Source organism: Aquarana catesbeiana, linkage group LG01, assembly GCF_042186555.1.
Source record: "Aquarana catesbeiana isolate 2022-GZ linkage group LG01, ASM4218655v1, whole genome shotgun sequence".
NCBI lineage: Eukaryota > Metazoa > Chordata > Amphibia > Anura > Ranidae > Aquarana > Aquarana catesbeiana.
The window spans coordinates 861,687,186-861,701,786 of NC_133324.1; the positions used below are offsets into that span (position 1 = coordinate 861,687,186).

The 14,601-nt window shown below is 43.8% G+C and overlaps 1 protein-coding gene across 4 annotated transcripts in view; it reads right to left on the reverse strand.

Annotated features, from left to right (window-relative positions):
• LOC141116857 (cytosolic beta-glucosidase-like) overlaps nt 1-14,601 on the reverse strand; it is a 220,508-nt gene that overhangs the window by 81,180 nt on the left and 124,727 nt on the right. For all 4 annotated transcript variants that reach the window (XM_073609341.1, XM_073609348.1, XM_073609356.1 and 1 more), the window contains exon 4: nt 13,441-14,243. In XM_073609341.1, coding sequence (XP_073465442.1) covers nt 13,441-14,243 — 803 coding nt within the window. The remainder of the gene's footprint in view (nt 1-13,440; nt 14,244-14,601) is intronic.

The following is a 14,601-nucleotide window of genomic DNA, read 5'->3' on the forward strand; positions in this document are numbered from 1 at the left end:
TTGCGACAATGGCACCAACCTCCTCTCTGCCCTCCGACAGGGACAAATGACCCATGTGCCCTGTTTGGCTCACGTCCTTAACTTGGTGGTGCAGCGGTTCTTGGGCAGGTACCCGGGCTTACAGGATGTCCTGAGGCAGGCCAGGAAAGTCTGTGTGCATTTCCGCCGGTCATATAATGCCAGTGCTCGGCTGACGGACCTCCAAAAGGAGTTTAACCTGCCCAAGAACCGCCTAATCTGTGACATGCCCACCAGGTGGAACTCAACGTTGGCCATGCTGCAGTGGCTGCACACGCAGCAGAGGGCCATCAATGAGTACCTGTGCGACTATGGCACCAGGACAGGGTCAGGGGAGCTTGGTTTTTTTTCCCCACGCCAGTGGGCCATGATCAGGGATGCATGCACTGTCCTGTCACCATTCGAGGAGGCCACGAGGATGGTGAGCAGTGACAGTGCATGCATCAGTGACACTGTCCCCCTTGTCCACCTGTTGGAGCACACGCTGCGTGGAATAATGGACAGGGCACTTGAGGCAGAACAGAGGCAGGAAGAGGAGGACTTCCTTAGCTCTCAAGGCCCCCTTTATCCAGACAGTGTTCCTGCGTGCCCGCCGATCACACAGGAAGAGGATGAGGAGGAGGAGGAGGAAGATTGTGTCAGTATGGAGGTGGAGCCTGGCACTCAGCATCAGCAGCAGTCTTTAAGGGATCAGTCCCAAGAAACACATGGACTTGTACGTGGCTGGGAGGAGGTGGCTGCGGACGTTGTCGTCCTTAGTGACCCAGAGGACTCCGGACCGAATGCCTCAGCAAACCTACGCTGCATGGCCTCCCTGATCCTGCAAAGCCTGCGTAAGGATCCTCGTATTCGTGGTATCAAGGAGAAGGACCAATACTGGCTGGCAACCCTCCTTGATCCACGTTACAAGGGTAAGGTTGCGGACCTTATCTTGCCATCGCAGAGGGAGCAGAGGATGAAACATCTTCGGGAGGCCTTGCAGAAAGGTCTGTGCAATGCGTTCCCAGAGACTGGGAGGTTACAAACTCCTGTTTCTGGACGTGTTGCTGAGGCTTCGGTCAGTCAAAGAAGGAGCGGTGGAGAAGGTGGCCGTCTGACCGATGCGTTCAGACAATTTTTTGGTCCGCAGCCCCAAGGTATGATCGGTTCCAGCAACCATCGCCAGCGTCTGTTTTACATGGTGCAGGAATACCTAGGGGCAAGATCAGACTTGGACACCTTTCCCACCGAAAATCCTCTGGGTTACTGGGTCTTGAGGATGGATCACTGGCCAGAGCTTGCACAGTATGCAATTGAGCTACTGGCCTGTCCTGCATCCAGCGTTCTTTCGGAACGCACATTCAGTGCTGCTGGAGGCGTGGTAACCGATCACAGGGTGCGTCTGTCCACCAACTCGGTCGATCGGCTGACCTTCATAAAAATGAATGAGTCTTGGATCACCACCAGCTACCAAGCACCTGATGCTGATGTAACCGAATAATTTTTTTTGAAATCTCAGATCCCTTCAAAGACTGCCTATGCTGATGCTGAGTGACTATCCCTGAGTAATTATCCTCTTCCTCCTCAATCATCACGCTGATAGCTTGTAAGAACATTTTTGGTTCTGGGCGCCACCACCAGTGCCTAAGGCACAATTTTTCAGCCCCTGTTTAACAGGGGTGTGTTAATTACAATTTTTGATGTAATACTTTGCAGCAGGGCTCGTTCCTGCATTCCAACTAGAGTGTCTGTGAGGGGTTGCAGTGTTGTGGCACCAGCACCAGTGCCTAAGGCCCAATTTTTCTGCCCCTGTCTAACAGGGGCGTGTAATTACAATTTTTGATGCAATACTTTGCAGCAGGGCTCGTTCCTGCGTTCCAACTAGAGTGTCTGTGAGGGGTTGCAGTGTTGTGGCACCAGCACCAGTGCCTAAGGCCCAATTTTTCTGCCCCTGTCTAACAGGGGCGTGTAATTACAATTTTTGATGCAATACTTTGCAGCAGGGCTCGTTCCTGCGTTCCAACTAGAGTGTCTGTAAGGGGTTGCAGTGTTGTGGCACCAGCACCAGTGCCTAAGGCCTAATTTTTCAGCTCCTGTTCAACAGGGGCATGTAATTACAATTCTTGATCTAATATTTCACAGCAGGGCCCTGTGAGGGCTTACAGTGTTGTGGCCACAGCAACACCTAAGGCCCAAATTTCTGCTGAGTATATAGGGCAGGACCCTACTTTCAAACATCTAACTTACAAACGACTCCTACTTGCAAACGGAAGGAGACAACAGGAAGTGAGATAAAATCTACCCCTAGGAAGGGAAATTCTCTCCTGTAAGAGTTAATATGGGAAAACAATTTCTCCTTTCCACTGATGCTTTCCAATCCTTGTTCCACAAAAAACCCAAATTTTCAAAAAACATTTTTCATTGGGACAAAAAGTGAGGTGAAATCTTCTGAAGAGGAGGAAAGACAGCAAAACAAATGTCACAGGGGTGATAACCCTTCCCTATGTTTTCCAAAAAGCTTAAAAAAGATTTTTTGGCTGGAGCTAAACGCTTTAAAAATTTACCCGTTCAAAATTACAAAGAGATTCTACTTAACAACAAACCTACAGTCCCTGTCTTGTTTGCACCGCCTGTATACTGCTGTTCAGAGTATATAGGGCCTTTCCTTATTTTAATTTGGGTGCGGGGTTCCCCTTAATATCCATACAAGACCCAAAGGGCCTGGTAATGGACTGGGGGGTACCCATGCCGTTTGTCTCACTGATTTTCATCCATATTGCCATGACCCAACATGACATTAAACCCGCAAGCAGTTTTAAATGAGATTTTTTCCTTTAAAAATGACATTTGGTGCAGGGACTGTTCTAAACACGGGAAACACGAGCCACTTTACAGGCCTACTATAGACACACCCCAGGTACGATATTTAAAGGAATATTTCACTTTTTTTTTTTTACTTTAAGCATCATTAAAATCACTGCTCCCGAAAAAACGGCCGTTTTTAAAAGTTTTTTTTGCATTGATACATGTCCCCTGGGGTAGGACCCGGGTCCCCAAAACCTTTTTAGGACAATACCATGCAAATTAGCCTTTAAAATGAGCACTTTTGATTTCGAACGTTCGAGTCCCATAGACGTCAATGGAGTTCTAACGTTCGTGCGAACTTTCGGTCCGTTCGCAGGTTCTGGTGCGAACCGAACCGGGGGGTGTTCGGCTCATCCCTATATCCTACATATCAGAGGGACATGATCCTTTAGAGGAGTTTATATCTGTTATAAGTAAATGCTGGCTGTCCCGACAAGGTGACCTCCCTGCCACCCACCCTCTCCCGCCCCAACCCTCCCCCCTCCCTCATTACACTCCCCCTTTACCACATTCTGGCCCCAGAATCACCGGTGGGGTTACTACCCACTCCCACCTAACACTCTCCAACCTTGAGGTATGGTTCCTATCGTGTCCCCTTCTCCCTGCCCTGCTCCCCAAATATGGGAGAACAGGGGTGGGCCATGGGTAGACCAGGGAACCGTTGGAAATGCCAATCTCCAACCCCCCACTTTCTAGTTTTCAAGCCCTGCCCCACCCCTCCCATCTCCCCCCCGCACAGATCTCCATCCTCTCTTTTCTTCTTCCTACTCTATTTTTCCTTTAAATCAATCCCTCATTTCCTAAATGTCCCTTCTGTCCCAGCTTTCAATTCTTCTTCCTCCCATCCTGGGATGGCTGGGATCTGCAAATTTAGTTGACCACAAAATTTTCGCAGTTCTTCCGGGGACCTTAATCTCTTTGGGCTACCATCTTTTTGATCTATTAAACATGCTGGAAATCCCCAGTCATATTTAATGTTCTGTGTGCACATTTGCTCCAAAAGAGGTTTTAGAAGACGTATCCTAGCGAGTGTTTCTGGGGCCAGATCAGAAAAAATTTGGAGCTCCACCCCCCCATATTTTAAGGGGGGGTCCTCCCCGCCTTTTCCCCATATTTCCGCTTTGTCTTCATACAGTTGGAGCCTAATTATAATATCTCTTGGCTTATCTTCTGCAATGTGTTTAGGTTTTCCTACTCTATGAACTCTCTCAATCCTAAGGTCTTCCTCTGCCCCTTTATTCAAGAGGGGGTTGAAGATTTTGCTCGTGATTTTTCTCAGATCCTCCCCTCTCTCTTCGGGTTGCGCTCGAATTCGTAGGTTTTGTCTGCGATTTTGATTTTCTTGGTCTTCTAATTTATATAATATTTTCCTCTGGTCAAGTTGCATTGTTTTGACTATTTCATTTAATTTTCTTAACTCCTGGGCTTGTTTGTCTGTTCTTTCTTCTGTCTCTTCCACTCGTTTCAGCAAATGTCCCATATCAGTTTGTAACATGGAGATTTCCAATTTTATGAAGTTCTCCAATCTTAAAAACATCTCAGTCATCTCTGCTTTAGAAGGAGTTTGGTCTGCTGTTTTCCTTTCCTCCGTTGCACTTCCTTCCATTTCCATTTCACTTCTTATGCTTATTTCATCTCTAGATTGGTCCTGGGTCTCGCCTAGCTTTTTCCCAATGTCTTTTATCTTCTCCTGCAGCCAATTCAGCTGTTTTCTTAATCCTGGGCTCTTTGGGTTTGCCTCCTTAGACATATATTGTTTAATCGTAGTGGTGTTAGTTTTCCCTTTTAGGGTTTTTTGTTCACTTCCCTTCGCTGTTTTCCCTTTCATGCTGATGTTTTTGTTTGTATTTTTTTGTTTCCCCAGTTTTATGGTCTTTAGGGTTCAAGTTAGGGTCTTTTCACTTATTCTAAGTGTTAATTCTCTCCTTTAGCTTGTAGCTGAACAACTATGCTGCCCACCCCTTGTATATTTACCTGGAACGTTATAGCTAAGGACCTTGATCGGTTTAATACCTCGTTATATGCTTTTATAGAAGTCCAGTGTAAATAACCAGCTTTTTACCTATATGCAGTTCAACCTGCTCTCATCAAGCGATTGTGGCACGGTTACAGCAAGTGGGCTGTGGTGGATTAGGTAATCAAACAGAGAGAAAAACACCTGATGTATATACTGTCTTAAAATTATGCCAAAAAAACAATTTTACAGGTACAGGACCCTGTTCACTGGGTACTTGATCAGGGAAGTTTACAGTCTATTATCTATAGTCACTAATCTCTATTTAAAAGATCAAATGTGCATCACATCATACCAGCAAATATTGAATGTAAAAATGCAGAGGTTTCGACCCAGTTTAGACCCAGTTTACAGAAATATCAGTAAAATAAGCTGTAACAGGCTATATTCTTGCAAGCCAGCAGTAATGGTATTCAGTATAACAGGAAGTAATTGAGTGGATTCAGCTGGTCTGACCAGTACCAAATTCAAGCAACACAGGGATATCTCCTCTTAGTTCTAGATGCTGCCCGGTATGCAAAAAAAAAAAAAAACTGCTATAGACAGATCCAGTTAACTGAAACAGTTCGAAGTCTGTGAAAGGCCAGTATTTATTTATTATGGCCTTTTCCTCATTTAGTTCTGAAACTTGATTCGCCAGTATGAAAAAAACACAGATTTCAACTTACATCAGAGCAGTCTTATCGGAAGTCTTTGCAAGAAATATTAATATAACAAACTATGGTCCCACCAACCAACAGGATTGAAGAATATCTGGGAGACAAAAAAAACAATGCGGTGAAAACAGCTGGGCTAACCAGAATCAAATACAAGCGAATACAGGGATATCTCTCTCCGCAGTTGTAAGCGCTGACAGGTAAGCAGGAATATGCAGGGGTACCAGAACAGAAACAAAGCCTACACATAGTTCTTGTGGTTAACTGTCCGGAGAGCTGGTAAATGAACAGGTGCAGTACTGTTCAGAATGGAAAGCCAGTGTTTATTCTGACATTATTCCTCATACAGTTCATAGACAACGGTACCTCTATGTTGACTTCATCTGCCACTTGCTCGCCCATCTGCGCTGGTTCCTCCTGACTTCTGCGTCTCCAGGAATGCTGGATATTAAACTGTCTGGCAGCTCACACCTTCCCGGGCATTTCAGAGTAATCCTCCGAACTGCTGCCTGTGTAATTCCTTTCCTGCTCTCTGCCATCCAGCCGCTGAGGGATCCATGCAGGGAACCGAGGGAGGGGTCCACAAGGCTTAGTCCTCCAGCGTTCCGCTGGTCTACTGTTTGTCGATCCTGTATTCGGAAAGCCACCCTACTAGCTTAATATGCTAGACGGACGGGCTCTGAGCGGTAGGGGGTCCTCATTTGCATTGCCCACACAGCGGGAACCATCGGGGCTGATTTGCTTAAAGTATAGCTAAAGGAAAAACTTTTTTTTTTTTTTTTTTAACACCCCCCCTCTTAGGAGACCCCTCTATGTGTCCTGTTTACCATTATTGAAAGTGAAAGAAAATGTTGGGTTGTCCCCAGAAAAGTAATAGAGGCGAAATCTTCCAATGGGGACACCAGTTCTGGTGGCCTGGGGGTCCCCAAGGGATTCTTTTAATTTGTAGGGATTTCCTCTCACTTCCAGTTTTGACTATGGGACAAGAAGTGAAGGGAAATGTCCCCAATTACAAAGCTTTCTTTTTTATTGGTGGAAGAGGGGTATTTATATACTGTATATGAGTGATTTTTAAAAATATTTTCATTCAAAATTTGTCATTTTTTACAAGATATTTTGGACTTGGTTGTATTTGATACGCCACTTGTGTCCTATGAAAGCAGCTTCCTTTTGACTTTTATTCCAGTCACCTTTTTTCTTTTTTTATTAACACATATTCTGCAGGGTGCGCACTGACTTGTGAGTTGGCATATCTAATCAAAACTGGCCAAATCATGTGACCACTTGTACTTAGGGTATGGAGAGTGGTGCTTTGTTGTAGGCAGCTCTGGGGCTGGTCTATCAGGAAGAAAACAATAGCACTCCCACCGGCCCCATTTCTGTTTCCCCCTTCAAAACTAAGCTGGGGGTGTATGCTGGTAACCCAGAGATATGGGAAACTCTGATCTTACATATGTGGTTACCTATAAATTTGAGGTACTGTCATCTTGAATGGCTCTACAAGTGTCTGTCATTCAAACATGTTAAACTCTTAAGCATTGAACAGCAGTGTGCTAGTGTCTTCATCCATATTGTGATTGTAATATTGGCATCCTATTATTTCTAGAACTTGCATAAGTCATTGTGTAATTGCTCAGTATTCAGTTGTTACTTAATTATCTGGGAGAGTGATTTCCATACACGCCACATCATCTAACCTTACTTATGTGTAGTGGTACCCCCATGAGGGCTGCTGATTGACTCTATACCCCACTGGCTACCCAGACTCTGCAGATCCTCTCTTATCTCTGACACCTTGGGTTCCATGCTGTAATAGAATGTTATCAATGAGAAACTCACACAATGTCACTGAATCACTCAAAGAGTTTACTAGAGTGAATAATAAACACAAATGAACAAAATGAATGAACACAAACAATATTTGACAGTTGGTAACCACAAGCCTAGATATGAAACTTAATAATTACCATAGGAAGCGTATGCAGACAGGTGTACAATGGGACAAGTGTTTAATATGCTCCAAAACCTATATTAAACACCTTCCCACTGAGGCCTCAATACACACACACCAAATTGCAATGTAATGTTACATACATTCAATAATACAACACAATATTTAACCTGTACTCAAGGGCTCCCCCTAGGTTGTAATTCAATGTTCAAACTACAAAGTAGAACTGGGATGCTTTGTAAAAGATGATAAAAGTTCCTTGGCTCCAGATATCTTCGGCTAGCCTGTAGTTTAAACTGCAGTATTTGTAATACAACAGGGCAAAAGAAAGAAAGCAAACTGTAGAATAAATGGTATGTTGTTAACTGTGTGACTGAAGAAAAAAGCCACTTGTAACTTTCTCATTATGTGTGAGTGTAATGCAGTACTGACTTTACAGCACAGGGAATAACAAGTCCCAGAGTTCAGCTGTATGTGGCCTGCTAGATGAATAGAATCACTTCTGTGGAACTACAAGTCTCACCAGCAGTCTGTAAATAACTCACTCAGCAAACAGTGCACTTTACTGAAATGGGCAGGTGCCCTCTCACCACAATAGACTCAGATGCTGTGAGGCTCCTTCCGGACTCCCCTCCTGATGTCTCAGTCTTATGAAAAGATGTTGCCTCCACGCTGTACCGCTCCTCTGGATGGCTGGGATGCAGGAAAACTTCCAGATGTCCAGGCACTGCACACCGATCCGCTTGCTAATCTGGCAGAGCTGTACTCTGAAGTCCCTCAGAGGCTGGCGATCCCGCTCCGCGCTGTATAGGCCACAGTCTTCCGGTCACACACTGCTGGCAGGTAATGAATGGCGTCCAGAGAGAGCGAAAGATGGCCGCGCCGTTCCTTTTATTACTGCTCCCAGCATGCAGTGCTTTGCATTGTCTGTATTGTAGTTCAGGGCTGATCCAGCTAACAGAGTCACTTCCTCTTTCAAACTACATTTATCACAATGCTTTGCAACGCTGCTGCTCAGGGATTAAAAGGAAGTCCTAACAGCATTAAAAGGACACTAGCGGGAGCCAAACTCATTTGCAAACCATAACAACTGTAATGCCTTATATTAGCAAACTCTTGGCTACATATAGAAGAGAGTCATTACCCCTGGTGACTAACTGGAAAGAGGTAATAGAAAAGATCTCCTGTGGTGTGATGTGTTTAAATAAAGCAGTATTAAAACCAACATCAAACATTTATTATAGTGCAGCTTACCAATTCTAATGCCCTGTACACACAAGCGGCCTTTTGACCGGACTGGTCCGACAGACCGAATCCGTCGGACAATCCGACCGTGTGTGGGCTTCATCGGACTTCCGACTGACCTTTTCAATCAAAAATCCGACAGGCTTTAGATTTGAAACTTGTTTCAAATCTTTTCGCCGGAACTCCGCCGGACCCAGTTCCTATCGGGAAGCCCATTCATCTGTATGCTGGTCCGACGGACCAAATACGACGCAAGGGCAGCTATAGCACCTGCCTGCGAGAATGTTTCCAGCGCGATCCTATTGCGCTGGTTCTCGGCGACAGGGTACTATGCATCTCGCGCTCACTGCAATAGGAAACACACATTTTCCTATTGCAGCGAGCGCGAGACGGAGGCGACAATGTCCCTTATGTCTGGTATGGATTTTAAGGGGAACCCCCTAAGACCAAAAAAAAAAAAAGGCATGGGGGTCCCCCCAAAATCCATACTAGACCATTATCCGAGCACGCAGCCCGGCCGGTCAGGAAAGGGGGTGGGGACGAGCGAGCGCCCCCCGAACTGTACCAGGCCACATGCCCTCAACATGGGGGGGTGCTTTGGGGAAGGGGGGCGCCCTGCACCACTCAGCATGCCCCGGGACTGTGATGTCATAAGGGGCAGGGACACCAGATGACATCACCACCCACAAGAGGGCGGCGCGTGCCACATTAGCACCACCACTTATACTTTCAGCACCCATACAGCACCCCTAAAAAAAAAATGTCTGGAGCTCCCCCTGTTGTAACTGATTAAAAAGGTGTGAACTGGAGTTTGCAGTTTTAATAAAAAATCTGCTAGTACATTTAACACTCTCCTCCCCCCAGACTGACAATGCTGCTTTCTGCTGTCTGCTGTGCCCCCTCATGCTCCTTCATCCAGACTGGGGGCACTCTAATACAGGAGGTGTGTTGCTGGCCAAATCACCAGGTGAAAACGGAGGGGGAAAAATCCTAAAAAAGAAAACTATTGTAGCCACCACATGTAAAGATTGGTAAACTGCAATATACGGTATTACATTTTTGATTTGGGGTTTATTACCACTTTAATGTGTGCACGGTGTTATTTCCACTTTTCACTTTACACCAGCTTTTCTCAACCATGATTCAGTGGAGTCCTACAGTTGCTACAGAGGGGTTCCTTAAGCAACAAGTAATTTCTGACTTAGATAACCAGTTCACGACCACCCTATAGCAGATTTACTTTTGCTCTGTGCAGAATCACATATACACTCTATTACCAAAAGTATTGTGACGCCTACCTTTACACACACATAAACTTTAATGGCACCCAGTCTTAGTTCGTAGGAATCAATATTAAGTTGGACCATCCTTTGCAGCTTTAACAACTTCAACTCTTCTGGGAAGGCTGTCCACATGGTTTAGGAGTATGTCTATGGGAATGTTTGACCATTCTTCCAGAAACACATTTGTGAGGTCAGGCACTGATGTTGGATGAGAAGGCCTGGCTCGCAAAGGTGTTCTATCGGGTTGAGGTCAGGACTCTGTACAGGCCAGTCAAGTTCCTCCACCCCAAACTCACTCATTCATGTGTCTACAGACCTTGCTTCGGACACTGGTTTGCTACAAAAGATTTTTTACAGGAGTATACCTGTTGTGCAAGATTCTTTTTACTGCTAGAGACTAGTTGATATTACCACAAAATTGCCTAGTGTGTGGCCAGAAGTAGCCAGCCAAGACAGTATAAAGGATAAAGGTTGTTGCTGGTTATTGTAAGGGAAGGTTCTGTGTTACTACACTACTGTATAACTAGGTTTTATTTCCTTTTATCTAAAAGAAAAAAAAAAAAAAAAGAAAGATTTTTCATGCTACAGCCCATTTCTGGACTCTGCTGTATAAAATACCCATTCTGGGTTTTCACTGTAAATAATGTGAGTTCAGCAGGCTAGATCAATAGATACATTTCAGCTTGCCAATTAGAGCAGTCCTTTTTTTAAACGACTCATAAAACCATAACGATTATTAGTAATATATATTATTTTATGGGAGGCATTGCAGATTACTATTCCTTAATAGTGTCTCAAATAGCTTGTGTTATTGATGTCCCACATATAAACCTGTAATTTTCTGGTCACTCTTAAGTCCACTTTTTAAATAGTATCCTGATTTTTGGCATCCAGACTAAAGATATAATCTTCAGACGTTATGGCTTACAATATAGCCTATATCATTAGGAACACAAATATCAGCATTTAAAGAATAAGTTCATGTTCATGCTTGGAATTAAAAAAATAATGTGGTGATTAACTCTGAGCAGAGTTTCTATTGTGTAACACTTCCCCATACGTATTAAAATATGGTAAGCGAGCAGTTAAAAAGAGGAAAAGAAGGGAGCATGAGCATGAATCAGAAGTGGTGTTAAGAAAAACACGTGAAGCTTTTAATCCTTGGTTCCTCATTATATGACTATAGAGTCTCCAGGATCAAATTAATTGCCATTTTTTTTTGTTTTACTTTGGTTTCAATGTCAGCATTTACTGCCTTAAATTACGTAGATGTATGATGAATCAAGTTGCTCTGGGTTTGGTTCGAGCAGGGTTTTGCAAACTTCAGTACATGTACACAGGGTCATTTACAGTCATTTCCAGGCAGTTGAGTTTAGAAGCATTTTTTGGAAAGAAAAAAAATGCATTCAGGACGGATGTTCAGAGGCATTTGAAACGCCAAACGCCTGTAACAGCTTGTAAACTTGTGTAAACGCGGTAACTCGCGTTTAGCTTCATTTTGTTTACAGGCGTTTTTAATTTTCGACTATTTGAAAAAAAAAAACGCTTTTAAACGCAAATGCGGCTAAACGCGGCATGTAAACGCGGCAAAATGGACGTTTTTAAACATTGGTTACTATCTGTCACGTTAAATCATTCAGGAGAGGTTGTAAAATGTCCCATGTGTCATGCACTCCACAAATCTGGCCTTTATGGAAGAATGGCAAGAAGAAAGCCATTGTTAAAATAAAGCCATAAGAAGTCCCGTTTGCTGTTTGTGAGAAGCCATGTGTGGGACATAGCAAACATGTGGAAGAAGGTGCTCTGGTTAGATGAGACCAAAATGGAACTTTTTGGTCTAAAAACAAAATGCTATGTATGGCGGAACACTAACGCTGCCATCACCCTGAACACACCATCTCCACCGTGAAACATGGTGTGGGAATGCTTTTCTTAAGCAGGGACAGGGAAGTTGGTTAGAGTTGATGGGAAGATGGATGGAGCCAAATATAGAATATAAATCTTAGAAGACAACCTGTAATAGGGCGTACACACGGTCGGACTTTGTTCGGACATTCCGACAACAAAATCCTAGGTTTTTTTCCGACGGATGTTGGCTCAAACTTGTTTTGTCTACACACGGTCGCACAAAGTTGTCGGAAAATCCGATCGTTCTAAACGCGGTGACGTAAAACACGTACGTCGGGACTATAAACGGGGCAGTAGCCAATAGCTTTCATCTCTTTATTTATTCTGAGCATGCGTGGCACTTTGTCCGTCGGATTTGTGTACACACGATCAGAATTTCCGACAACGGATTTTGTTGTCGGAAAATTTTATCTCCTGCTCTCCAACTTTGTGTGTCAGAAAATCCGATGGAAAATGTCCGATGGAGCCCACACACGGTCGGAATTTCCGACAACACACTCCGATCGGATATTTTCCATCGGAAAATCCGACCGTGTGTACGGGGCATTAGAGTCTGCAAAAGACTTGAGACTGGGGCAGAGGTTCACCTTCCATAAGGACAACGACTCTAAACACACAGCCAGAGCTACAATGGAATGGTTTAGATCAAACCATATTCATGTGTTAGAATAGCCCAGTCAAAGTCCAGACCTAAATCCACTTGAGAATCTGTGGCAAGACTTGAAAATTGATGTTCACAGATGCTCTTCATCCAGTCTGACAGAGCTTGAGCTATTTTGCAAAAAAGAATGGGAAAAATGTCACTCTTTAGATGTGCAAAGCTGGTAGAGACATCCCCAAAAAGACTTGCAGCTGTAATTGCAGCTAAAGGTGGTTCTACAAAGTATTGACTCAGAGGGCTGAATACAAATGCACATCAGACTTTTCACATATTTATTTGTAAAAAAAAATTGCAAACCATTTATCATTTTCCTTCTACTTCACAAATATGTTTGCATTGGTCTATCACATAAAATCCCAATAAAATACATTTACGTTTTTGGTTGTAAAAAAGACAAAATGTAGAACATTTCAAGCAATCTGGTCTCCAAATATCACCCAAACCATCCTCTCATCTTCTCCCAAGACCTCCTGCTCTCTAGCTCCCTTGTCTCCACCTCCCATGCTTGTCTCCAGGACATCTCCAGAGCCTCTCCTATCCTCTGGAACTCACTACCCCACTATCTTCTACTCTGTCCATTTTTAGGCAATCCCTGAAAACTCATCTTTTCCGGGAGGCCTATCCTGCCTTCAGCTAATAAGCAAATCTTTTATTTCTCCCATTTATTACCTTTTGTTCCACCAGTCCCTCCCTATTAGACTGTAAGTTCCCAGGAGCAATCCTCCTAACCTTCTTGTATTGAATTGTGTTTTTCTGTATTACCTCCCTTCATATTGTAAAGCGCTGTGCAAACTATTGGCCTATATAAATCATGTATTATAACAACAATAATAATTTTATGGAAAGATAAAAATTCTTACCTTTATGTGGGCCAACAGTCTACGAAGGCCCCATGGCACTACTGCTAGCCATTCAACCCCAGATATTGGCCAGTTTGGTTCTGTGATGCCTTCTGCTCCTGTGTCTGGATTACTATGTGGTTCACATGGCGTAGTATCAAGAGGTTTTACTTTTCTTGTGGTGTAATAGTTTAAACAGACAAAATCAGCAGTGCCTTTAATCATGGCTTTTTCTTCCTCTGTAAACTCAGGAAGCCGAGAACTCGTCAAACCTTCTTCGTTGCTTTTTTGAGAAATTATTGATTTCATGATTGCTGGATAATCTCCATCAATGAAGATTGGGTTTGCAAACCAGTGAAGGCGAAAAAACATATATCGCTCTGTAGCTTCTTTATCAGCCAAAGAATTTGGGTCTAAAGGCTCTGCCCAGTCCGAATCTAGAGCTATCGACACACGCCCTTGTTGTTTAGCTTTGAAAAATGTGTTATATACATGCCAAGCTTTGGCATGGGCTTTAATCATGTTGTGTGCTGCCCTATAACCTCCAATCCCGTTTAATTTCTTCCCCGGTGCAAATATGCCTGATTCGTAGGACAGTCTGGAGGCATAATATGGCTCATTAATGGTGATCCAATGTTTAACTCTGTCACCAAAAGTGGTATAACAAAATTGCGCATATTGTTCAAATATGTCCACAGTCTTCTCTGAAAGCCAACCCCCTTGGTCTTCTACTGCTTGAGGTAGGTCAAAGTGGTACAGTGTCACCAGTGGAGTGACACCCATCTCCAACAGGCTGTCAATTAGCTTGTTATAATAGTCGATTCCTAAAGGGAAACAAAAGCAAAATACATCTTCACTGATGCGTTTTTAAATACTTTATCTGGTTCAGTTCTCGCACTCATATACACCTTATAGACCAGGGCAAATTTTACATGTCTGCTATGAAGCTATTTGGCAATAACTGTCATTACTTAATGCCTTCCTGACTGAGTAGTGCCTATATGTGAGATGGCAGGAAAAGTGGGCTTTAACACCCAGCTGCAACACATGTCCAGGACATTCTGACATTGGGTGATGAGAGTCCATGCACTGCACGCTTCCAACACACTGACCAAGCTTTCTCCAATGGATCAGGAGCCAGCAGAATGGGCTTCTGCTTATGTGACCGCTGTGAGAGCCAAT